At 50.0% G+C, this 26,719-nt stretch overlaps 1 protein-coding gene across 5 annotated transcripts in view; it reads left to right on the plus strand.

The window, feature by feature from the left end:
- The window catches only part of GALNT14 (polypeptide N-acetylgalactosaminyltransferase 14), a 186,479-nt gene that overhangs the window by 134,974 nt on the left and 24,786 nt on the right, over positions 1–26,719 (plus strand). For 4 of the 5 annotated variants that reach the window (XM_019735395.3, XM_019735396.3, XM_088796228.1 and 1 more), the window contains 7 exons: positions 6,170–6,268; positions 12,561–12,628; positions 14,697–14,762; positions 14,923–15,044; positions 22,000–22,087; positions 22,840–22,924; positions 23,922–24,025. In XM_019735395.3, coding sequence (XP_019590954.3) covers positions 6,170–6,268; positions 12,561–12,628; positions 14,697–14,762; positions 14,923–15,044; positions 22,000–22,087; positions 22,840–22,924; positions 23,922–24,025 — 632 coding nt within the window. Of the gene's footprint in view, positions 1–5,467; positions 5,647–6,169; positions 6,269–12,560; positions 12,629–14,696; positions 14,763–14,922; positions 15,045–21,999; positions 22,088–22,839; positions 22,925–23,921; positions 24,026–26,719 lie in introns of those variants that run through there. The other variant, XM_088796229.1, reaches the window with a different exon arrangement.

Here is a 26,719-nt window from a genome sequence, read left to right on the forward strand (position 1 = left end):
GTGGACAAACAAATTAATCTGCATCTGAAATCGCAGGGAAATTGACATGAAATAAAAATGTCTTGCCTTATGGTGTATCAGTGTTGCCCATGCAATAAGATTAAAAGGAATTTCTGATTTTACAGTTGTCATATGTCTTAGACTTCTTGTGTTTTTTTTCATTCTAAAAAGTTGAGTTTGAACCTAGAAGCTAGTCACAGATATGGCATTTTATAGTTTCCAGTCATCTTCCTTTTCCTCATAGCTGAAAGCAGGCTTCCTTACACAGAACTGAGCTGGAAATGCCTTAGGTGTTCTCAGCTCTAAATGACTCTAAAAGCTGGCAGCATGTCTGTCCTCAGGGAACTGACATTCTCAAAAGGCCACGCGCTAAGAGCTTTACCCTTTCGTCCTTTCTTCCTCACACATACCAGCGTTGGGGTAGGTGTTGGTGGCAGGGGAAATGAGGGGAGGAGACGGTGGTCTCCATGAGGCATCTAAGGCCTAGAGCAATGACATGGGAGACGGGAAGAAGTGGGGGAGTGAGGGGAGGATGTACCCCACCTCCCTGTATCTGGGAATCCACAGATTGTCACTCCCTTGGGGACAGAAAATGTTCGCCCAGGAAACTAGTCCTACCCCCACTTTATGGCTTATGTCTGTGTTTTTCTTGGCCTTTGTGGACGTAGAGTTCGGGAAATGGAACATAGGAGATAACCCATTTGTCTTCTCTGCCTGGGTCTGACCTCTGTAGTGAGCACTAGAGCTGCAGGAATGGGGGGGGATTACGACAGACCGCAACTTTGTTTAGGAACAGATATTCATTGTTCATTAACTCTCCCTCTCAAGGCCTCTTAGAGATCACACCTCCATTCACCTTTTCTGGCTCTATCTGGGCAATAAGTGGGCTCGGCTTGTTAGCATGTCCCTGTGACAGACAGCTTAGCCAGAAGTTTCCCTGTCTTCCTGTTACTACCCAAGGGTGGCAGCCTGTCCCTCCCTTCTGGGCCGGTCACTGCAACTGCTAGATTCTGAGCTCAATAGAAACTGCTCTTGGGGTGGTGATTCAAGTGTGAATACATGGGTCCACGTGGTGTACAGGGCACAGAGTTGACCTGAGTCACAGCTGGATGCTTGGAACAGTGCTGGCATGGAGATGTGGCTTGGTGGCAGGACGTCCAGCAAGCGTGGGGTCACTAGCTGCAGTGCGTGACCAAGGCCTCTCTGAGCCTCAGTCTTCTCATGAGTGAATCCATTGAACAATCGCCCCTCATGGGGCTCTTATGAGCGTCACATATGCCAGGTGCTGAGTGCAGTGCCTGCTTGGCGGGAACACTAAGTAGTAGTTTAAAAATATTCCCTGAGGTCAGGTCTGTATTTTCATCTGTGTAAACCAGGGAGCTAAGGCGGAAAGAAGTGAAGTCACTGCTGAGCTCCCAGTGACAAAGGCTTGACCCAGTGTGTCCCACCCACCCCAGGCCTGTTGGATTGCCATTACACCACGGTGCGTCATCTTTGTGTGACCTCTCCCCTTTCTCTGACTGCCTTCAGTCTCCCCTCTCGGGCACCAGAGCCCCTTCAAGAATTTGTTTTCTCGGACTCAGAGCCATTGTCAGTTCTGGAGGAGCCAGAGCGGATGCCCTTTACATGGACATTTTAGTAATAATGATTAGTTCTCCTCTCTGCTTCAAAGTTATTGAGGCTGCCTCTCTCCATCACTCGCTCCTGTTTTTATGCTCGAGAATAAAATCCCCAGTGTTCATACTTTATGACCACGTCTTTTCTTCCATAAAGGCAGCATGCTGTAGGAGGAAGACTGTATGTCCGTGAGTTACAGGACCTGGGTCCGTGCTCCAGCAGCCATGCCCCAGGCCACCAGAGGCCCCTGTTGAAATGGGGACGATCATCATCGTAACACTTTCTACGGGCTGCTGTCAGTTTAATGAACTTGTGCAATAAAATGAAAGGCATGTGCACAGCATTACGTTTCTGTGGTAACTGACAGCGATCCTCACTTAGTGAATTGCTGACATGCCTAAGTTGGCACAGGTTCAGGTGCAGGGGGGTACAGGGGTGGGCAGGGGAGCAGTGATTGGCTGGTTGGAGAGATGGAAAGAGACGAAAGAGGGAGAAGCTCCCACCCTGGGCCAGCATCTCAGAACCCTCTCTTGGAAGCAACCTCTGCAAATAAGTGGCACTGAACACTCAAGAAGTTGATGGTTCAGGAAGCATTTTGAGACCCACCTGAATTAAGGAAAATCAAGAGTCTTAGTTGAATCTTTCTTTAAAGGAAAAAAAAAAAGAAACTACACGTGGAAAATCAACTCAGAGGAGCATGCATTATTCAGGAGCTGCTGTGGCAATCAGGCAGCAGCCTGGGGCTGGCATCTGTCTCCCCACACAGCAGCGGTCCCGCCCTTCCTCCTGGTTCCACCCCCACACTGATCTTTCCTGCTCACTTGCTCTTCTCTCCAGTAAAACCCCTGAGTCTTTAATAAATTATAAACATGCTTTCTGGTCCGTCTGCCGGCGCCAGAGCTCAGTGTTGGCAGGCTTTTTCATTCCCCTCGTGTCCCTAATAGATCTCGCTGTTTGATGAGTCTTTTAGATTGCTCTCCCAGAAAGCTGGCTCTCCGCAATGCATCCAGTTTTAAGGATTTTTCACGGCCTTTGGCCTTGTTGCTGCCAGTGCCCAGTGCTTGTCCCTAAGCGGGGCTATTGGTGTCCCCTGGGCCTTGGAGGACAGGTAGCTTGTGCACAAGGTTCAGGTAGCTGGGTATCACTCAGCACCAGCCCCTTGGGCTCCTGGACCTTACTTAACCAGAGTGAGTTCACAGTGGGACACTAGGGACAAATACCAGGTGAGAAGTCACGGGACCTAAGTTCAGCTCTTCACAGTTACTTAGCAGCTGTGTGATGTTGAGAGACTTGGAGCCTCGGCCATGCTCATCTGTGGAGCAAATATTCTCAGAGACTGTCATGAGGGTCATATGAGACAAAGAATGACGCTGGGGACCATGAGCTGTGAGCAGGGCCAGAAGGAAGACACGGAGACATCCTATGAGCCAGGGTACCTGTGCTTTGAGGTGTAAAGCACTGCCCTGCTGCCTGCCCTCCCTGGGCCTGTGCAGGCCAAAGGTCCTTATGGGATATGTGCCCAGCCTCGTGGAAGAGCCTCCTGTCCTCTATCCTGTAGGCACAGGAGGCTGGAGGGGGCGGAGGCCCCGGAACACAAGAACTTAGCCTCCCACTGACGCCTGTTATGTCACCAAGTTCTGCCCAGTTTAGGAGGCTGGACTGAATCATCTCCAAGGCCCCTTCCTTTTCTGAACTATCTTTGTGGTTCTAATCCAGAAGCACCGAGCATCGCGTGGATGCTCGTTCAGCCGCTGCATAGTTGTGATAATAATTCTAGCTACCATTTAGTCAGCGTCTACAAAACACCAGGTGTTTTGCCTGAAGTTATCTATGGTCTTCACAAGCGTGGAAGGGAGGTATGTCTGCATTTTACCGGTGACACAGTGAGGCTCAGAGAAGGTAAATGATGAGCCCAAGGGCACACAGACAGTTTTCAGCAGATCCAGGATTCAAATTGATATCACAGCCCAGGTTCCTTTCTCTGACATCGATGCCCCGTTCTTTGATCTCTCCTCCTCCTCGAGCCACCCAGTGCCCCTCACCTGCTGTGCACGCAGGTCTGTGTCCAAAGATAGGTACGGGCAAGGCTTCGTCTCACTGGGGGCATATTCAAGGCATTTTCCTTCCCGTTTTATAATGGTTATCTAATGTGCAACAAATCATGCCCAGGACTTAGTGGCTTAAAATCATAGGGATCATTGATTATCTTCATAGTCTTTGTGGGTCAGGAATTTGGAGCATCTTAACTGGGTAGTTTCAGCTTGGCACTGTCATCTAAGGGCTTGACTGGAGCTGGTGGCTCAGGGTGGCTCATTCATATGGTGGGCAAGTTGGTGCTGGCTGTGGGCAGGAGCCTCATTTTCTCTGCCCGTGGGCATCTCCCCACAGGGCTGCTTGAGTGTCCTCACTCATGGCAGCTGGCTTCCCTCCAAGTGGCCGAGGCAGAGCCTGCAGTGCTTTTATGACTTAGCCTCGGAAGTCACACACTGTCACTTCCATCATACGCTATTGGTCCTATAAGCCAGCCCTGATTCAGGGATGGACAGAGCTACACAGGCGTGAGGACCAGGAGGTAAGAATCACCGGGAGCCACCTGGGAGGCTGGCTACCACATCTTTTTAAAACCACTAAAGGCGAAGTCATCAGCTGACCTGGGAATGCGTTTCCTGACTTTCTCCCTTTCTCTATGAATGGGCATATGGTATACTTAACTCCCATACTAGGTACATGGAGATGGACAAGGCTTCTTCTCTAGAGGAACTCGTAGTCAAGTTGGGGAGACAGTCCCATCTTGAGGAGTATTGGAAGGTATGTGCAAAATTATGGGAGCATAAAGGACAGGTCATTACCTATCCAGGAGAGTATGGAACACCTTCACAGCAGAAGGGGCATTTGCTCTGGGTCTTGAAAGGTGAGTAGAAGCTCATCAGGTAGAGACAGGAGGAAGGGCATTGCTCCATGCAGAAGTAGTAGTGTGAGCAGTGGCAGGAGTTATAGCAGCATATGAAGCAGCAACTGTGAAAGGTCTTGAAGGTTGTGATAGGGAGTTTGGATTTAGTACATCAATAGCCACTAGATGGCTTCAAGCCAGAGCGAGGCCTGGGCAGAGCTGTGTGGTGGACAGTAGGACATAACTGGCAGGGGCAGAGGCTGGAGGCAGGAAGACTGGTCAGGAGGCTGCCAGAGGAATCCCAAAAAGGAGTAACAGCTCTCTGAGCCAGGGAACGAGAGAGGAGGGTGGATTCAGGGCATTTTTATTAGGAGGTGGAGCTGACAGGATGTGGTGAGAATGAGGGCAGCACAGGAAAGCCTGAAGGTCATCACCTTTTCCACTGTCTCTTCCCTTGGGACCTTTCTTCCCTGATTCTTGGCTCCTTGTAGGTGACCCAAGCCCAGGCTGTGCTCAGGTCCTGAGCAGAACAGCCTAGCTTTCTCGAAATAAGTTCTCTTACTCAGTGTTTGCTTTCATAGAAAAAAGTATTCAGGATTGTCAGGGAGGCCAAAGGTACGTCTGGCCACCTGGCCTAGGATTGAGATTCTGAAGTATTTTAGGCCGTAGTCTTCTTTGAGAATCTAGTAAACAGTATGAATGATGTTCCCCCCCCCTAAAAAAAAAGGGCACATGTGCATATGTGGCTTTGCAGACAATTTCAGAGGGCTCGCGGTCCCCTTGAAGTCCATTCTTGGGTCTCTGGACCCCATTTTAGAAGCCCCAGGCCTAAGAAGAAATTGGAAAATGAAGAGAGGAAGTGCTTGACTCACCAAACGTCTGTTCTTTTCTTCCTCGTTTAATACTCCTCCCGTGATTGGACAGCCCTCAAAAAGAGCATGAAACAGGAGGAAGCATTTACTCAGGGACAGCCCCTGGTGGCACCAGCCTCCCTTGGTGGGTTTATTTTCATTATTATAGTCATTTTCAGGCTGCGGGCTACAATTCTCACTTGCAATAAGGTATTAAATTGAGATGACCCCAGATGTAATTGCCGTACGAGATGATCGTGGACATGTGGAAATGAATGCTTTTTCAAGGTGGGGTTTTATTGTTTATGTCGGGGTTTGGGGGTTCCGCTTCTTTCAACCTGCCAGGTTTCGGTGTGGGGTCAGCGGTCAGGCGTCAGCTTGGTGTGGTGGCCTGGAGCTGCTGGCCCAGAGCACGGTGTGGCCTCCACTAGCTGGCATGGGCACGGATGGGGGAGCAGAGCCCAGGACTCGGGGGCGAGTTTGTGCAGCTGCTAGGAACCACTGCTCTCTAACTGGGCATGCGAGAAATCCCACTTTTATGGTCTGTATCTCAGCTTAATTTGGCTCCAAGCCCACGTTCCCCTGAGGTGGTGGAAAGTTCATCGTCAGTCATTCTTGGAGTTTCCCGGTCCCTCTTAGGACCGGCTGAGGTCCTGGGGTGCTGTCCAGTGCTATGCGGCTGGGGCCGCCCCACTGGACACCAGGCGTCTGTCCTGTCCATAGTGGTAATCACCGTGATGCCTTGCTTCCAGCCCCTGAGGCCTGCTTTGCCCCCAGCGGTCCTCCTTGTCTCCTGTCTTTCCTTCCCCAGATGCACGCTGCTGATGTATTGCAGGGACCTCCCTCCCACCAGCATCATCATCACTTTCCACAACGAAGCCCGCTCCACCCTGCTCAGGACCATCCGCAGGTAAGAGCCTTCCTGGTTGGTCAGCCTCCAGGGCCGGAACTTGGTGTGTCTGCTTGCTGGGGCGGCCAGCCTTGGGATAAGAATATCAGGGTTTCTAACGACCTGCAAGGCACTGTGGGACACTCCATGTGCATCTATCAGTCGCTCCTCACACTCCTGTGAGGGTGGCTATGCTCCCATTTTATGGGGGAAACACAGAGGCCTGAGGTGTTGGGTGACTTGCAGAAGGTCACTGAGAGTCATAGAGGACCTGGTCCCAGAGCCCTTGCCCTTGACCCCTGTGTAGACTGCCTCTAGAACACGAGTCCTAATTTCACAGTTGACAAGGGAGCTGGGGTCCTGAGAGGCTGAGTGCATACCCCTCCCCCAGCATCAGACTGGGATTAAAACTCGGGTCTGCCAAGAGCTGCCTATCCCAGCACCTGCCTCTCCACAGCCTCCCACACCTGCCAGGACCCATGGTGCAAATCAGAGCAACCTGACGCTAACGGCGAACATTTGGTTTCTCAGCCACCACCGTGTTACAGCTCTGTTGCCATTCGGGCCTCTGCATCCGCCCTCAGCTCCGTGTCTAGGCCATGCCCTTGCTCTCATAGGCATGTCCTTAGTTGTATGGCCTGTGGCCTGCGTGGATTTTTGAGAAGCAAAAGTCCCAGCAACAGCTCCCAGCAGAACTTCCCTTAAAACACAGATGACCTCAGAGACTTGGCCAGGAATCCTTGCCCTGGTTGTTTTGGCTCCCCTTCTCGATGCCATGCCCTTCCTCTCCTCTGGAGCCCCTCCCACAGGCTCCCTTTCCCCTAAAACCATCTGGCCCACGCTTCCTCACTAAAGTCTCTAGCCTTATTGTCATCTTGGTAATGGTGGTAACAGCAGCCACTGGTCACTAAGTCCCCTCGTGTGCCGACACCTCAGCTCGTGCTCTCCATTGGGGAGGCAGGAAGCCAGCATTATGCCCATTGTACAGCTGAGGAAATTGAGGCTTGGGGATACTAAATCAAGGCCTGCTGTCACTCAGCTACCACTTCCTAGCCTTATGACCTTGGGCAGGTAACTAACTATATCTATAAAGATGGCGATAAAAGTGTATTCGATGTTTCAAGTCCCATCACATTTCCCACAATAAACTTTCCTCTTAGCAATGTCTCAGACATTAGCCTGGGACATTTGGGGGGCATTGTAATATAACATAATGTGGTGCAGGAGAACAGCAGAATGGGGGCCCGAGAGCCACATGTGAACCGATGGATGTTTACAGCATCAGCAGGCTGGGTGGAAGTGAGTTTTAGGGGCAGAGGCCAGGAAGAATACTTCTAGAAACTTCCATGGCTGGGTATCATTTGCTTTGGGATGATTCTGTACCTCCTTCCACTCCATACCCTGTTGCACAAATAAGTCACTAGCCACGGAGAAGGGACTGAATGAGGAGCACTTCCTACGTCACTTAGCCATCGATGAAAGGATCTTCTCCAAGGATCTTTCGTCTTTCACATTCTAGAATTCTGACGGCCTTGTGCCAGGCTCTCAAAAGGGAAAGATGCTTGAGGAACTGGAGAGGACTGTTTCTCTCCTCCCTCCTGCACAGCACTTGGCCAGGCCTTCACCTCTCTGTCCATATCTGCCCAAGCCCTCTGGCCCCGGGCTCCTGAGTTAGCTGGGGGGCTGCAGGCTGGAAAGGTGCACATGGGGGCACTTAGAGCCCTGCAGAGACATGATGGGGGGAGTGATGGGAGGATGGAGAGAGATTCACAACGTAGATGAATTAGGTGACTCTTCTCACTAAAGGAGAGAGAAAACAAGCCCCAAAGAATGGTTTATCTTTGGTGTTACAGTGGGCCCCTGTGTATGTGTGAGTCCCAGGGCTGTCCCCTTCCTCTTGGGGCGGCTTTTGGCCCTACACCTTCCATGGGGGCTCTAGAGCCTTCACAGTTGGTCGTTTATATCCAGAGTCTCCTTAGTGTTGCTTTTTTGTCAAGTCCGAGACTTAGAGGAGCAGTTCCTCAGGTTAAAGTGGTTCATAAATTGGACTCTGGGGCCAGATTTGCCTTCTCTGCCCTGACTACCTGTGTGACCCTGGGCAAGCTCCTTTACCTCTCTGCCTCAGTTTCCATTTCTGCAAAACAAGGACTAATGGTAATAACCACTTCAACTTCACATGATTGTGGAGAAGAGCACATTAGTTCAGATATGTAGAGGCCTTAAAGCAGTGCCTAGCACCAAGTACGCCTGTACAGGTGACAACAGGTGTATGACGTACCTCCAGCCAGCTAGGCAGCAGTGTTCTAACGTAGTCTCAAACTTGAGGAGGCCTCAGAATCACCCGGATGGCTTGTTAAAAGAGTTTCTTGGGCCTCATCCTCAGATATTCTAACTCAGTGAGTCTGGAGTGGGGCCCCAAAATGTGCATTTCTAACCAGTCCCCTGGTGACATTGATGCTACTGGCTCCAGGATCACACTTTGGGAACCAATGTCATTATTATCAATACCCAGATTCTGAGAGCAGCCGCTGTGTGCCAGGCACGATGCTAACAGCCTTTCATGCTGCTGAGAAAGTTATGGAGCTGAGGACTCAGTACTTCCTGAAGCTGTCCAGCTGGTAAATGGAGGATGAACAGATAGAGAGCCTCAAACCAAGTCAGTCTGGCTGCAAGAATGAGTCAGCTCCTCAACCAAAGTTGGGTCTTCATTCAACTGGTACTTATGGAACGTTTGACAACCCCTGCCTGCATATTGCACCGTGGAGTTCACAAAGCAATTTCAAATACATTTTCTCATTTCACACGCACAAAAGCTTGTGAAGTAGGTCAAGTATTAATATCGTCTGCCTTTACAAGGAAAATGTAATTACAGATGGAAAAGCAGGCGGCCTGGCATCTTGTTCAGGATTGCACAGCTCGTGGGTGGTGGAGGCCCCCTGGCCTCCCTCACTGCCCACAGTGCTATGCTCGCTGGGTGCTCCGTGTGGGCCCCTCGGTTAGGGCAGCAGGTAGAAAGCAGAAGGTGTAGACACTGCCTGCACAATCCTCCTCTGGCAGAGAGGTGAGCTGTGGACAGGAGACTCAGTTCTAGAATAATTCCCAGGCAGAGTGTGGCCTGGATGTGCCACTGAATGGAGCCTTCATTCCCATGCGGAGGCTGTGGAAGGAAACAGCCATGGGGGGGTGTGGGGGCAGAGCCCCAGAAAGAAGTTTCCAGGCTCTCGGCCTCACATAGACAGGTGCTGGCTCAGGTAGTAAATGACCATCAACTGTGATTGGATGGCCATCAGCTGTGGCTAGTTGGCCGTCAGCTGTAACCAGTGAGCCATTGGCCACTAATATAACTGCTGTGGCTATGCTAGCAGAGAGAGAGAAGGGAAGGAGAAGAGAAGAATGGAGGCTAGCAAGAAGATGGCGGCTGGGCTGGCAAGTGTGGATGGCGGTTTGCGGACAGTGTGGATCCAGCCTCTAGTGAGAGTATAGTGCCGCCAGCGAGAATATAGTGGTATGACTCCCCTACCTATGGCTCCGTGGGTGTTCCTTTTTGGCCTCACCATATCCTGCGTTCTTGTATGGGGAGCGGGAGCAGAGACCCTGCAGGCCTCCCTGCACGACAAATGGCGCAGCGAGCAGGGTGTCCCGCATGACAGGGGGAGAGGTGGCGTGGGGAGTGAACCCAGGAAAAAGTATATGCTAAGTTGCGCCCTGGGCAAAGGGAGGGAGGCTTTGCAGTGGAGGGGTTGGTGAGGGGTTGGTGAGGAGGGGAAGAAATGGTTAGAGCAAAGGAGGAACTGGGGTCTGGGTGGGGGGAATGGTGATGGAGAATGCAGAAGGGAGGGCCTGGGAGACAGGCCTCCTGGGCTGGCCTTGACCTTTCTACTACTCTGATCACCCCAGGAGCCCAGAGCACCTGCCCAGCTCAGGCCCTTGCAGCCCAGAGCCACTTTTAAGGAGCCCCCGCCATCACTCCAATTGCTCTGATTAGAGGAGCAAAACAAGCCAGGTGCTACCAGGAAATGGTCTAATTAGCACTTCCTGCTGACGATTTCTTTCTTTCTTTTCTTTTTTAAACCCTGGACATTTTTTATTCGCTAATCATCTCTCAGTTCAACCAGCGCAGAGCCACACGCGATTTACCTTTTGATGTTCGCAGAAGAGAACTCTTGAATTTCAAAAAGCCGGCAGGGATTTGGGGAATGGCAAGCAGAAGCTGCCGCCGTAATCAAACCTCATTAGAGGGTATTCTTCAAGCAGGTTTTCCCCTCTCCTTCTGCCTCCCTCTCCCCGTCCCTTTCTGATTGAAGGGCTGCTTGGTGCGTTTGTGTGTGTTTTCTATGGGAAGATCACGGTGATATGGGAAGATCTCCTCCCACCGCTTCCTGCCCCTCCTGGTCTCTACATCCCAACAACTGGGCTTAGGGCTTGATGTTGGGGCTCCTCTCTCCACCTTACACCCGTTGCCATGGTGAGAATTAAGGCTTCATAAATAAAGGTAGCTCCAGGCAAGGTTTTGCTCCTAGAGAGTCTGCGCAACCTGCTTAGAAAGATGGCCCACCAGAAGTGGCTCAGAATGGTTCACCTGAGAGGAGAGACGCACATAACGTCGCCGTCAGCACCATCTGAACCCCTTCCCCTGTACACGTGGGGCTCTGGGCATCCCAGGGTGGGTAGTGTGGCCCAGGAATGTTTCTGAGGAACCACGTAGTTTGGGGGCATTCAGGAGAAGCGGGATCCAGCCCTCTCAGTCAGGCCTGACACCCAGTGTGAACTCCGAAACCCAGCCTTGCCCTGGGGATATAGATCCAAGGCACAGGAGGGTAAATGAAGTCAATTCAGAAATCATGAATGATGCACAAAATAGTAATACAGTGGTACCTCGGTTTTCAAACGTAATCTGTTCCAAAAGACCGTTCGAGTTCTGCAACGTTCGAAAACCCGAGGCACGGTTTCCCCATAGAAAGTAATGCAAAATGGGTTAATCCGTTCCAGACCTTTTAAAATCAACCCCTAAAACCACAAATTTAGGGTGAATTTTACTATCTAATGATACCCTAGATCCATAAAATTTATGGCGTTTGTAAACCGAAATGTTTGTCAACGGAGACGTTCGAAAACCAAGGTACTACTGTAATTGCTACTACACTCCGTCATTTAGTGCCAGACATCCTACTAAATGCGTTAGATACATTTTCACCTTTAATTCTCCCAACACCCCTGTCAAGTATGTGCTGCGGTTATTATCCCCACGCATGGAGCAGTAAAGTAACTTGCCCAAGATTACAGTTTGTAGTAAGTAGCTGCCAGACCACAAGCTTCTGGAAGGCAGAACTCATATCTTTATCACATACCCAGTGCCAAGCACGTAGTAGGTGTGTACTAAATATCCCTGGAGGGGGTGGTGATGGGCCAGGGTGCTGTGCTGGACTCTGGAAATACAGAGGTAACTTGACAAGGTTATGACCTGCGTCTGGGGATGTGAGCATCTGGAGGAGCCGGCAAGAGCAACCCTTGGAGTCAGGCAGCAGTGAAAGCCGCAGGAAGCTTCGGATACACACTGCTGAGGGATCCCAGAGGAGGAAGCAATTAATTCTCACTAAGTGGATTGGAAAGCTGTTACAGAGAAAGTGACATTTGAACTGGTCCTTGTGGCAGAGGACAGGCATTTTCAGCCGTGGCGGCTGTAGGGGAACAGGCTGTTGGTTATGAATGAACGGGATGTCTCCAGATAATGGCCCTGGGTGTGAAGAGGCTGGGAACGGAGGCTGGCTCCAGGTTGTGAAAAGCCTTGAAGAGCATGCTGAGGTTTGGGGTGTAGGGAGTGGGAAGCCACTGACGGGGGTTTTGTCAAAGTATTTATTTGCATCCGTGAGGAGAGTCACACAATCAGACCAGATCTGTGCTTCTGAAAGCTCACTCTGGAGGCCACAGGAGGTCTGCCTGGGCAGGCTGAGGCTACTGTAATAAACCAAACAAGAGGTTGGAGCAGGTATAAGAGGTGAAAGCGATTTGAGTGACATTTTCGAGTTGAACTACCCAGTCTTGGTTGCTGACTTGGTGTGGGGTTTCAGGGCAAGGGAGGGCCATTGAGGGTGACTCCTGTATTTCTTGAGGGTGCTAGGTGGTCGGTGGTGGCATTCACTAAGAGAAAGCAGAGTCCGATGGCAGTGGCTCACAGGTGGGCAGCATGACTGGACAAGCCCTTGGGCTGCTCAGTTTTCATTCCTCTGATGCAATGGTGTCTATTTAATACTCGATTTAATACCTGTATTTGCCATTAGAAGTCATAATGACCTTTCCTTTTTCTACCTCACAGCGTATTGAACCGCACCCCTATGAACCTGATCCAGGAAATTATATTAGTGGATGACTTCAGCAATGACCGTAAGTAACATCGCTCCCTTGCTCTGTAGACAGAAATGTCTGTTCCAGCTCCTGGGTAACAGGCAGAGGCGAGCCCATGGTTCTCCAGGATGGAGGAAAGCCTAGGTTTGTAGCAGAAATGGAGATTTTGAGTGTCCATGTGGGGCTAAAGAAGGAAATAAACTTTACCTTTTTAAAACAATTTCTTGGGTTCTCTGCTGTGAGTCTTTAAGGCCCTATGCAGGTGAATTTAGTAGATTCTTGACTGGGTTGGTGTGTGTATGTGTGTGTTACTGCCCCCTAACCTAGCTTCTGGGACACGGGAAGGGAACTGAACCTTCAAAGGATTGACCCTGGGACCCAGAGCCCAAAAACAATTGTATCACTAGAGATTCTTGGCTGGGAGGCTGTGATGATCTGCTCACCGAGGCTGAAGATAACCATGGGAGAAGTGGGTAGGCTCTGTCTTTGGGATCCCGGGTGGGACATCTCATCACCTGCCCATGACACAATGAGCAGCTGCCTTCCAACCCTGCCACCCACTCATCTTCATCCTATCAAAGACCCTGGGTCCCACCCCCATTCACACTCCAAATCCACTTTCCCCCAGAAAAGCATGCAAGCATTTTCAGACATCTGTGTGTTCAGTTTGACAAGTACAATAATTGTAGAAGCATTGTTAGACTTCAAGTATTAATAGTGCCGACACCTCTTCTGAGAGCCATCATCCCAGCAACCAGGTGCAGTTCCAGGTAGTCAGCCACACCCAGACAGAGGCGCTGCTTCCCAGTGACGAACCAGGGGAAGCAGGCAAGGGCCACTGGGGACAACTCCAAGTCTGTCCCCACCAGTGCTGATGCTGGAGGCTGGACAGAGGAGCCACTACCACGTTGGGATCTGCTGTAGCAAGACTGGAAACTCACATTTGTGGCACAGCCTCAGAGCCTTGGAAGTAATGCCTGGGTTGTGCCCCAGGTCCAGGATAATAAGATCGGACACTGAGGTCCTGAAACTCAGTGATCTGATCTCTCTTTCCTAGTGAGGAAGGGGTTGGAGGTGGGGAGGCACTTGTCCTGCTGGGAGGTGGCTGGCACTGAGACTGGTGAAGAGAATGCTGCCAGGTTCATTTAGAAGCCGAGTGGCCTGCTGGTTAGAGCAGACTCTGGAGCCAGACTGCTTGGCTTCAAATCCTAGACCTGTCACCTACTCTTACTAGTTAAGTGCCTTGGGCAAATCATTAACCTTGATGTGCTTTGGTTTCCTTGACTATAAAATAGAGATAATAATGATAGATATGGTTTATCTAATATAAGGATTTAACTATGTTAACATATTCAAAATGCTTAGAACAGCATTTGGCCCCGAGAAAGCCTCTGTGAATCTTTTCTGTTACTCTGTAGAGTCCAGAGCCAAGCAGCGAGGCTAAGGTTGGTAAAGTGATAAAGCACAGACAGAATGGTGGGGTCATGATATGGAGTTTAGAGCCAACAGATGGCGAGCCAAAAAAGAGCCGGGGCAGCAGACAAGCTAGAGGACGACCCTGGGCAAAGCTCCAAAATGGCCCCATGTCCATCCTGGAACATTTCCCTGCGTGATGGAGAGCAGGACTAGCTCTGTGTGATGGCAGACACTCTGGATGGAACCTTCACAAATAGGGTTTCCTGTATTAACAGTCCATGGTTGGAAGGGAAACTCCAAAATTCATGTCGTCCACTCTCCGGCCTCCCAGCAGTTTTTACCAGACCCCACTAAAATGGATAAGACTCTTATCTCATGCTTTGAATGTTGTGTAGAAAAGGAGAGCTGTCCCCAGGTGACAATGCCAAGAATTCCCATCTGGAAGTGTTTTCTAGCAAGTACCACTGTGTGACGGACTTGCTCCAAAGAGGCCCCCTTGAGCCATTTTGCACAGACGGGGCCACATTGTATACTGACAGCCATGTTTTGTCTGCCCCTTCCAAAGGTCATAAGCTCCCTGGAGTCAGGACAGGGCTCTGCAGTCAGGGGTGGGGACAAGGCTGCCTTACCTACTCTTCAGGTTCACCTCCATCCCCAGGTGCTCACTTCACATAACCTTTTGTCTTTGCAGCTGGTGACTGCAAAGAGCTCATCAAGTTGCCCAAGGTGAAATGCTTACGCAATAACCAGCGGCAAGGTAGGTCTGTGCAGCTAGGCTGGACCTGGGGGTGTGAGGGGGACTGGTATTGTATGTGTGCATGTTTGGGGGTGTGCAGGAAATGTTGTGTGACTCCACCATGGGCTTCCTAGAGGATGGAGTGACAAGGGCACCCTCTTGCCGTTTGTCCCCACTGCAGGTCTGGTCCGGTCTCGGATCCGGGGTGCTGATGTTGCCCAGGGCACCACTCTGACTTTCCTCGACAGCCACTGTGAGGTGAACAGGGATTGGCTCCAGCCGCTGCTGCACAGGGTCAAAGAGGTGAGCTAGGCTAACCGAGGAGCAGCGGGATTCCATGCCCCCACTTTCTCCAGGCTCTCTCAAACTTAGTACTTCACAGAGGCCCCCAGTTCCTCTGGGAGGTGGATGGGACAGATTGGTATCCCTATCTTATAGATGGGGAAACTGAGGTAGAGCAGCCTTCCCAGGGACACACAGCAGCTGGCAGTTGTGGAGCAAGGCCCAGGGCCTATTCTTTGTATCACACTGTCACCCATAGCAGGCCTGCCGGCAGGGCTGCCAGCAGCTGGGACATGTCACACACAGCTTCCCAGGCAAGAGAACTAACTGTCCAGAACTATTTCTCCCAGACAATAGAAGGTTCCAGAAAGGGAGCCCCAATGTGTGCCTTCTGTGAAAAGAAGGCAGCAGAATTAACCAGGCCTTGTCACCCAATCTGTGGGTCTTACCTCCGCCTACATGTCTCCCTCACCCAATGGCCAAGGCAGGTAGGTTAGATGCTGAGATCCAAATTCTTTGCCTCTGCCCTTAAATTATTCTAGAATTCTGTATGTTTCCTCTCTCCATGTCTCAGTTATTTCTCTTAAAAGTGAAAAAAAAATTTTTTTAATTTCCCGTCATTATTTTATATTCCCAAAAATCCCCTGATCCCCCCCACCCTGATCTACAGAAGGTCCTATATGTTGTTGGTGCCAGCCTCAATGATTAGCATTTGTGCTGTTCATTTTCTCCCTGAGTTCTTGAGTCCTACGGCTGTTCTGTGAAGTATGAGGTTGGGTAGTTTTCACAGACCCATTTCACAGATGAGGACACAGTCTCAGGGGGGAATTATATAACTTGGGCTGATATTCCCTAGCTGGTCCCACCAACACCAGAACCCTCACTGTTGCCTCAACACTGTCTTCTTTGTGCTTGGTTATTTCCTTCCCACTCTTCGTGGTAGCCACCGACCCCTGCCTGAGAAATGATGGTGTTGAGAGGATGAAAGAACTGGAATGTGTAAACTGCCCAGAGAGGGCTAGGAAATCTTTACCAACTGTATTCATTCCCATGAGAGAACCTCGGCGGGTGTACAAAGTTCTCTCATGTGGGCTGAGATGTGAGAACCCATCTCACGACTGCTTTCAGTGAAGTTGGCAAGGCTCATATACTGAGTGCTGTCTAGAAAAATCCCCTCTCCCCTCTTTTTGACATAATCCAGGCATAAGGTCTGGATTGAGGAGTAGGTTATGAACAGACCACTAATTTGAGGGGTTTTGCCTGGCTCTGGAGGCCCTTCCAATCCTCCCCTCCCTCTGGGCTCAGTCTGCAGCCCCAGCCCCACCTCCTCAGTCTCAGCTCTGGCCAAACGGCTGCTCCTTTTCCCTGAATGTGCCCCACATTCCCACTGCTCCACCTCTGACCAAGCGCTTCCCTCCCTGGATGCCCTTTCCCTTCTCTCTGCAAACCCCCCTGCTCTTCAGGGCCTTGCCAACATCTCCCCTCTTCCAGGAAGCCTTTCTGATTGCCTGGATAGCTGGGATCACTCTTGGCAAGAATTGCCCACTTGGCCCTGCAGTTCCCTTTTCTGGGTTTAGTTCTCTGTCTCCCCTAAGAGACTACAATCCATTGGGGGCACCAGTCTCTGTGTGGTCATCCTGCCTGTGGTAGAGAAGGTGCTCGGTGTTCAGAAATGATAATAAGAAACCAGATGCAATGGGGGAGGTGATAAGGTTGCAATAGGAGGAAAGCCAGCTCACTTCCTGGCTGTAAATTAACAGACATTTACTGAGCACCTATTTTGGGTAGCGTTATAAGTGGCGGAGATCCCATCTTAGGCACACACCCTGCTTGGTTCATCAACCTGGAAGCACTCCCCTGTGTTTGGGGTTGTTATAGAGGTGTGACTGCAGGGGTGATTTACTACGTAGGCACAGTTGATTAAACATTGGCCCCTGGTGACTGAATTCTATCTCCAATGTCTCTCTTCTCCCTGCAGTGGGGTTAGGGGAGCTTGTAGGGGGAGGTGAAGGAGGCAGAGGTTGGGGGTTGAAACTTCCAGCCCTCTAATCACTGTTTGGTTCCTTTGACAACCAGCCCCCATCCTCCTAGAGTCCCTCATTAGCATAAACTCAGGTAAGTGAAAGGGGTTTAGGAATAACAAGAAATTGCTGCTCTGACCCCATTCACTCAGGAAACTACAAGGGTTTCAGTAGCTCTGTTCCATGAACCAGGAACAAAAGTTAAATATATATTTCTTAATATATCACAGCCTCACAGTATATACCACATTTTGTTTATCTAGTCATCTGCTGATGGGCATTTGGGTTGTTTCCACCTTTTTACTATTGTGAATAGTGTTGCTACAAACATTCATGTACAAGTTGTTTGAGTGCCTGCTTCCAATTCTTTGGGGTATGTACCAAGGGGTGGAATTGCTGGGTCATGAGGTGATTCAGTGTTTGACCTATAGGAACCTCCAGGCTGATCTATGTGTCCCGGCAGGATGTGTGAAGAGGGCTTTGCTGTCCACAGACAGCCTTAATGAACCTGCCAGGCCCTTTCCATTCCCGGCCTTGGAGTCCATCTCAGAAACCCCCTCCGAAAAAATGTTCTTGTTTCTGCGTCAGTGGCCAGCCTTACCTGCAAGTCAGGGTCAGCCTTCATTTCTTCCTTCCTGCCTGTGAGCACTGCCTGCCGCGCAGCCCAGGGCTCCTTCTCTGGGAGCCATTCATTCCCAAGATTGAGCTCAGCCTCGCAGGCCAAGCTCGCCATCCCCATCACTGTCTGAACTAAAGCTTTCAGAGCAGACGGCTGGTCAGACAGCGCTCCACTCTGCACCTACAGAGGTTGTCACCAGACCCGGACTCTTGGCGACTGAAGGGTTTCACTGAGACATCCCTTTCAGGATAAGGGAGTGTGAGCGAGTGTCCGCCAGTGTTTCCAAGTGTCTTTGTACGTGTCTCATCTCAGAGTAAAACATGATTTGATCTTCTGAGTGGAAGTGGAAATTTTAAGCTGTAATTCGGGTTGGGGATTTTCAAAAATAGAAAGAGATAAAAAAGAGGCTGGGCTTGAGCTGTCAGAAGCTGTCCCCGGCTGATATTTTCCACATGGAAAATCTCCTCAATTTCCCTTCTTTCCCCTTCAATTACATGATGATACTTGAAACAAGCACCACGTTAATTTTTTTTTTTTTTTTTTTTTTTTTTTTACTCAGGCTTCTTTTTTATCTCCCTTATCTACATATTTCTTTACTAGAAAAAAAGATTTTAAGAAATTTCAATCTCTGTAGCATTTGGTAAATTGATATAAATAATGGCTTACATATGCTTCAAAGGCCTTTCATATGCTTTCCTCTCTTGTTTCTTCCAAGAGCCCTGTTAGGAAGGCAGAATAGTTTTGCAAATACTAATTTGTTCTCACTTCATAGATGAAGAAACAGACTTCCTCAGTGTGTGCTGATTTGCTTAAGGTCAACGTATTCTAGATGGCAGAACCAGAATAGAAACCCAGGTCTCCTATTACAGCATCACTTCCTTGAGGACCCCCTCCTGTACCCCCGCCACCTCGCTCCAGGCTAGCTTAGAGTATCCATCATAAAACTCTCCTCACCTGTTTAGCACCTTCCCTAGACTGTGAGGTCTTACTCATCTTTGTAGCTGCCACAATTCCTAAACCACAGTAGGTGCTCAGTAATGCCAGTTGACAAAATGAGTGAATGCTAGTCTCTAGGAGTTTTTTGATTGCCCATTCACAAGTGGTTTTCAGTATATGAATGGGTGGAGAAATGAGAGGTATGACTGCAGGGGTGATTGATGGCCATTGGCTCCCAGTGGGGTGGGGGTGGGGGTGTGCAGCTTGGGCTTGGATTTGTGTGGGGGAGAGGAGAAGAGGAAGTCTGCTAGGGATTCCCCAGCTGCCTGCCAGACCTACCTGCAGACCTAGCCTTAAAGATACAGCCTCCTGGGGCATGTAGTTAGGGACCTGTGACAGGTCTGCCTATCTTTATGGAGAGTCCCCCCAGTCCTGAGCCTACAGGGGGAGAGGCCATCTTGCTGAGCTGTAATTGATCCACCTGTTTTGTTGCCAGCCATTGACACGGTGTCCTCAGGGGCAATTAATAGGTGGCCTCTTAGCCAATGCCGACTGAACACCTGCTGCCCGCTAACTCTGGGCTGAGGGATACAACAATGGAGCAGATACTGACCCCCATTCCCAGGGTCACTCAGAGAGATTGTGTTCTAGCTTTGATGGGTCATTTAGACAGTCTCCTGCAGCCTCTTCTCAAGGTTATGGCTCTACACAGCCCGTAACCCCAAACAGCTCTCACTGCCTATCTGGTCTCCATGACTCCAAGGAGATGCTGTCACTGAGTTGTGACTGAAATAATAGAAGGACAGAAACCCTCAGAACTTATAGGGAAAGTGTACCACAGCCTGTCACAGGCCTGGAGGCAGAGAGCCCATCCGTGGCTTCTGGGGAAACCTATGGATGAGGTAAGCAACCAGCATTTTATTTTTCATTTTGTTTCCAAATATTGAAAATAGATTTTTAAAACACAGGATTGAAGTTTGGGGGTCCCCAAGACCATCCTCAGGTTCAGTAATTAACTAGAAATACTCAAAACTTAAAGTTGTTACACTCATCATTACTGTTTATTATAGCAAAAGAATACGGATTAAAATCAGCAACAGGAAAAAGCGCACAGGGAGAGTTCCAGGCACGAGATTCCAACTGTCCTCTCCCAGTGGTGTTGTATGAATAGCACTTACTTCTTCTAGCAAGGATGTGTGGCAACACACATAGAGTATTGCAAAACAGGGAAGCCCCCCTGAACCTTGGTGTCCAGGATCTTTATTGGGGGTCGGTCACATAGACATGGCTGATCACCTCTGTGATGTCCATACTCCTCCAGAGATCAAGTTGGATTGGCACCACACGGCCAAGGCCCATACCCTAAATTCCATTGTGAGCATAAACTATCTGGTGTAGCCCAAGGTTCCCAGGCAAACAGAGACATTCTTACAGGTGGGACATTCCAAAGGGTTAGCCGTTTACTTCGAAGGAGCTGGGCAAGGGCCAAACATATCTTTGGGTAAGGTTACTCCTTTACTGAACAAGGGTCTGTGTAGGACTCAGTGAAGCTGCAGAGGCCCAAATACTCAGGAAGCAAAGGCAAAACGAGGGCTTTACCAGGTCCACAGAAGGTCAATCTCTGAACTGCTGAGAACATTTCAGAATTCAAGTCATGAGAATGTCTTTGAGGGTGTGTCTATGTGTAGATACCAGTGAGGGTGGCAGTATGTGTGTGTGTGTGTAGCGTGTGTACGCACACAGGTGTATGGTGACAGTGGCCTGATAGGAGCCCCAGAGAACTGTGGCAGCTGGGCAGATGCTGTGTTGACCATGAAGGAAGCATCTGTGCACATCCCAGAGGTGGAAGCAATGCATCGCAAATGAGCATTTCTTTCCACATGGGCCAACTGGCTTTAGAGGCACCTTGTCACTGTCAGCATGAGTCACACATGGAGGCTGAGGGCCAAATTAAATCCATGAACGTAAAAGCAGGCATTCACTGAATCTGAGCTTTAAATAAGAAGACAGCCTCATCTGGGGGAGAGAGTGAACCAGGAAATTACATGGCTACAAGGAGAAACAGGCTCCCGCCTGTGCCAGACGGAGGTGGTGGGTACAAAGGATTGGAGAAGTGGTCTTGCCTGGTTCTCCCTGGCTGCTGGATTCCATTTAGCTATCGAGTCTCCAAGGTCACAGTTCACGCTGCCCACAGGGGCCAGTTACCCTTCCTGCACACCAGGTATAGGGGTGTTTGCTTAGAATTAGAGAACATTTGAAAAATATATACAATGCCTTGGTGGCCCCCAGGAACTAGTAAGTTTGTCTTGCAGATTTTGAAAATGTCCCTGGATTACTTGGATGCCTGTGGACAGGGTGGCCTGGGGGAAGTAGCAAGCAATGAGGCTGGAAAGCTAAATACAGGCCTGTTTTTTTTTATGGTCTTGGATGCCAGGCTAAGGAGTTTGAACCTTATCTTCCAATAATTCAAGTCTTTAGCTGGTAAGCTGCAGGCTGAGATTTGCACATTGGAAAGACAACTTCATCAGCCACCTGTAGAATAAAAGGGAAAGGGTGACCTGAGGGCTGGAGGGGCTAGGAGTCCATTGCAGTAACGCCAGGTGCGAGGGATAAAGGAGATGCAGGATTCATTCACAAGAGCGGTTTTAGAGCTGAAATCAGCAGGATTGATCTGGTTGATGGGCAGTGATAAAGCGTCTTAATTTAGTGCTGGGGAGGAAGGTGGGTATGCGATGGTTCTATTAACAGAAATCGGGAACCAAAGGGAGGGAGCGTTTTGGGGAGATGGTGATAAAGCCACCACTGAAAGGCTGTGTGACATCGCCATAGAGGCGGCTACTGGCATCCTGGATCTGAGGAAAGTCAGGGCTGGAGGTACAGATTTGTGAGTATCACAGGTAACATCTGAAGTTAGGGACAGGCTATTCATCAATGTGCCTATAAAAACATAGGCAGAGAATGAAAGAATTCAGAAATTCCGAGAGGACCCCACTGTGAATGTGTGGCCTTTCAAGGCTTGAGGTCCCCTTCCCATATGACAGTGTCCTCTGCCTCCGAGAGCCCCCTGATGGTGAAGGCCTTCTGAACCCCCTCCTTCCTGTTGTCCCCTTTCACAGTGTGCAGCACGCTCCAGGGAGCCACACCGTATCCCCACCATGCTTAGATGGCCACTGTGGCTGGGAAGGCGCCTGGGAGTCAGGGAAAGGCTCTTAGCATTTTAGGCGTTGGAACTAGAGAGGGCCCAGATTACAGATGAGAAGATTGAGACACAGGGAGGAGAGTGCTTGGCCAAGGCCGCCAAACCAGTGTCTGGCACTCCCAGGGGGAGGCCCTGCTAAGCTCCCGATTCCCTGCCTGGCCTGGGACATGGCTCACTGAGAGCAGGTCTATCGTCTGACAGGACTACACGCGGGTGGTGTGTCCTGTGATTGACATCATCCACCTGGACACCTTCAACTACATCGAGTCTGCCTCGGAGCTCAGAGGGGGTGAGTGGGGCTGACGCCTTCTCCCCGCGAGGACTTCCTTTCCCTCCTACTCATTGATGTCCAGGGAGAAAGGAAGGGAGAGTCTCCTAGTGGTTTGTCTGCATCCCAGAATGTTAGTAGCTCCAGTGGGGCCCTTTACCACTGTGAATGGAAGGGCTGGGGGAGTGGGCAGGTCATTCCCAGCCCCCAGAGCTCTGGCTCCAGCACAGCGTTCACTCCAGGGCCTGAGACTGGGAGGGAAGCGAGGTCCCCTGGCTGCCTGGGTCCTGAATTGTTCTGGAACCTCTGTGAGCGCCACTCTGTCCTGGAGGCCCACCACAGCTCTCTGTCCAGACCTCGTGCTGGACAGTTCCCCACCCCAAGACCAATTTCAGGTCATTCAGCCCCTCACAAACCTGCTTGCACCTTCCACGGCTCCTGGCCAAGGGCCACATTCCATAACTGTCCGTCTCGTCTTCCCTGTCACATACACTTTATCCTCTACCCTTTATTCCTAGTGGCACCCAGCAGAGAGGGCTCAGCCATGCAGTAGAGGGTAGAGAAAAAGAAGGAAGCTGTGAAAGGGTAATTAGGCAAGACATCTCTGTTGCTGACCAGCCTGGGTGAGACTTGTCCTTGGGACAACTTCCCTGGGAAACTTCTAGAAAAGGAACAGAATGAACTTGTCATGAACTTCTAAAAAGGGATAGAATGAGCAAGCTCTGCAGGTACATCTGAGAGGCCAAAGCAACGGAGTGTGTGCTATGTTTTAGGGTTTGACTGGAGCCTCCACTTCCAATGGGAGCAGCTCTCCCCCGATCAGAAAGCTCGGCGCCTGGACCCTGCTGAGCCCATTAGGTAAGTCTGGGCGGGAGTGGGGTGGGCAGCTTTGATCCCACTTGGTCCTTCCCGCTGTCACGTGGTGTAGGGAGGCGTGCCACATTACATGCTCGAAAGGTTGGACCGAGACCAAGAGGGCCCTGTGCCAGGCTCGTGCCACTTTTGTTCTCATTTTAGGAGGTTTCTGTCCTCATGGAGACTTCTCCTGAGGGCTAGGGGTCTGGTGGAGCCCTGCGCTGAGGAATTGCCCAGTGTTGTCCACCCACACACATGCCATGATGTACTTACTCTTTCTGCTAAACATTGGAAGGTCCCGTTGGAACCTCTGACAAGAAAGAAGATGGTCCCTTAGGGCTGGGAGCAGAGCCCCCAGGTCTTGAGTGTCAGGATATAGTCCAGGAAGCTTGAGTCAGCCATTGCAGTAAGTGGAGGTTGATATCAAGGCTAGGCCACGCTACTTAGTAACAAACACACCTGCCCTGTTCTGTGTAAGAACGTGACGGTGGTATCATTTCTGGGCTGCTTTTGCCGGGCTATAGATGGCTTTGTCCTGATCTACATTCTCTCTTTCACTCCTGTTGTGACCACCCTAATGACGTCATTTTAACTTGATTACCTCTGTAAAGACCCTCTGTAAATAAGGTCACATTCTGAGGTCCTGGGGTTAGGACCCCTACATCTTATAACAGAGGGGTAAAGAGAGGAAAAGGGGAGAGAGGGCCCAGTCTCAAAACATGGATGTGCTGTTAGCATGTGCTGCTTCAGCTCTTCTCTCCCCCCACAAAGGTGTGCTAGTGAGTGAATTAGCCTGTCTTCAAGGTCAGGGGATTTACAATCAAAGGGAAAAACCCTGGAGCATATTTGTGTTTTAGGTAAGTTGGAAAATGTATTGGCCTTTCTGAAGAGGAACAGAAGTGGTAAGAAAATAGCCTTGAGTTCTGGACCACCAGGGCTAAAGAATGTGACAGTGCCCCCCCTCCCATAACCCATCCTCCCTCTTCTTCCAAACACGCAGGACTCCAATCATAGCTGGAGGGCTCTTCGTGATGGACAAATCCTGGTTTGATTACCTGGGGAAATATGACGTGGACATGGACATCTGGGGTGGGGAGAACTTCGGTGAGTTACTGTTGCTGCCTCCTGGGGCTGAGGTGGGGATCTCTGTGTCCTTGGACCACAGGTACCTGTGGAGAGGGCCAAGGAGTGGGGACTAAGTCACTGCTTCCAGGTAAGGCTGGGGGGACCCCAGAGGACCGGTTGCTGGGAGGATGGAGGCAACCAGGGAATTGCACCATGGGACCAAGTGGATGCTGAGGACTAGGCCGTCCTCTTAGGGGGAAGTTGGGATATAAAAGCCAGGAAGTCCAAGGGCCAGGACTGAGCTAGGCGTGAGCTAGGCGTGAGCTAGGAGCACTGAACTTGGAAATTTGGAGTTGCAATGAGACGGGATAAGGAGAGTGAGGAGCAGGATTAACTGTGACCCTGGTAACATCTGGATCACATCTGCTGGCTGCTCTGCATATAGCACTCAGCTCTGGGTTAAAGATGGGGGTCTGCGGGTGACTGTTACAGAAACCCTGGGGCGTCTTGCCCTTGTCTTTTAGTGCAGAGAAAAGGGTGGAGGTGGAAGTGGCTGGGTAACAAGTTTTGAAACTGTACAGACAGAGGGGCCAGGTGCGGCCGCCGTGGTGTAAGGCTACAGTTTGCAGGAAGAGCAGTCAGAGACTCATTCCATCTGGCTGACAACAGTGAGTGACCCTCCAGTTTCCTTGTGTATTAAAAGCGTAACGTGGGTCCTAGATACAGAGAACAAACTGATGATTGATAGATGGGAGGGGTGTTGAGGAGATGGGGGAGTCAGGTGAAGGGATTAGGAAGTACAAATTGGTAGTCACAGAATAGTCACGGAAATGTCCAATACAGGATGGGGAATATAACCAATTATGTTGTAAAGAGTATGTAGGCTGTCAGATGGGTACTGGACTCGTAGGGGTATCACTTCATAGATTATATAAATGCCTAACCATTGTGCTGTACATCTGAAACTAATATAAAATAATAGTGAATGCCAAATATATATTTATACACATTTATATATACACATATATATGTGTCATGGGATGTAAAGTACGGCATAGGAAATAGAGTCCATGGTATTATAATAGCTAGTGTGATGTCAGATGGGTAGTAGACTTGGTGGGGTTATCACTTTGTGAAGCATATAAATGTCTAATCGTTATGTGGTTTTGTACCCCTGAAACTAATTTTAAAAAGCGTGATGTGGGGATGCTTCTTGAGGTCGTTGGGAAAATCCATTCAGTTGAGTCTGTTCAAGTCCCGGCATCCTATAAGCACAAAAGATGTTAGCTTTCCTTCCATCCTTCCAGCAGGTGAGACCTCAGAAATGACTAGAGTGTTAGCTGCGGTTTGGGTCTGATTTACTCACATCGGTCTCCTGTGCTTAACATAGTACCTGCCACAAAAGAGGCTTCAGTGAAACTCTGTGGAAGACGCCACAGTTAAGAAAGGGGACGAGTCCCAGAGTGTCGGGGCCCTGTGCCCTCTTGGAACCAGGGAGCGTGTGTGGCCAGAAGAATGATCCATGGGACTCATCCTGGTTTAGCAGTAATCCCATGCATTGTCCTCTGCCATTGTTTTCTCCTGTCCCTGCCTCAGGAGTGTTTTATGGCTTTTTCCTCAGTCACTAAGAGTTATTTCCCGGAAATTTATGGCTGCTGGCCTGACCCACAGCATCTGTTCTCCCAAACTGGACAGTGTAGAGAAATATATCACAGAAGTCTGTCTCCTGACACGTGGGGCTGGAGTAGAAGCTCTGCAAACAAAGCAAAAAACCCCAACACCCACGGACCACACTGACTCCCCCTTCCTGGACCCAGTCCTGGACCGGGAAGGGGTCTTTGGTGGGGGTTTGAGGTCAGGTCTGCCTGCACCACCCCAGGAGGACTTAGCACCAGGTATGTTCTTGGAGTTCTCAATGAGGATAAGATTTCCCTTTTTCCGGGCAGAGACAGTCAGATGTCGCGATGATCACAGCAGCTTTTCATGATCCTTAGTGACGGCTCTACCCTTTCTTTCCAGCCACCGAGTGAATCCTTTCTGCAACACTTTTGGTAGAGAGCAGCCATCCAGTCTCTGCTCAGATGCTACTTATGATGATGAATTTGCTGGTTCACAATTCAGCATGTTCTGTTGTTGAGAATTTTTGTGTTGACGTGTTAGAAAATTCTTCTAGGTCAAAGCCCATCTCCCTCCAGCTTCTGTCTGTCGGGTCTTTGTTGTGCCCTCTTGAACCTTACAAAGTATGTTCCTTCTTCCACGGGGCCGCCACATTGGGACTCAGGCAGCATGTTATTTTTAATGATGGCACATTCTGACCCAAGCTCCCAGTACCTTCTCTTTCTAGCAATGTTGACACACATCTGCTCAAATCAAGTGGCAATCTCATCTAGTCGGCTTCCATCGGAGTCGGTTGGTATCAGCAAGCGCTGATTGAATAGGGAAGTAGGGAGGGGCTTCTGCGGAGTTTTGGTTGAGACATTTTATAGTCCATCACAAAATTTTTTAAACCACACACACACACACACACACACACACACACACAATGCTGCAGACAGCTATCACAGGAAACATATGGTTTTCTCCCATCCCAACACCAGCTCCCAGCACTTTGAAAGCCATGTCTGGATTTTTTTTTTCCTTAGCATTTTATATACCAGAAAATGCAGGCTTTTCCAATGGTGGATATATCACGTGGATAGCCATCGGTTCTGCGGGCGAGGCTAGTTAGGCACC

Source organism: Rhinolophus sinicus, chromosome 2, assembly GCF_057876585.1.
Source record: "Rhinolophus sinicus isolate RSI-liver-muscle chromosome 2, RSI-T2T, whole genome shotgun sequence".
NCBI lineage: Eukaryota > Metazoa > Chordata > Mammalia > Chiroptera > Rhinolophidae > Rhinolophus > Rhinolophus sinicus.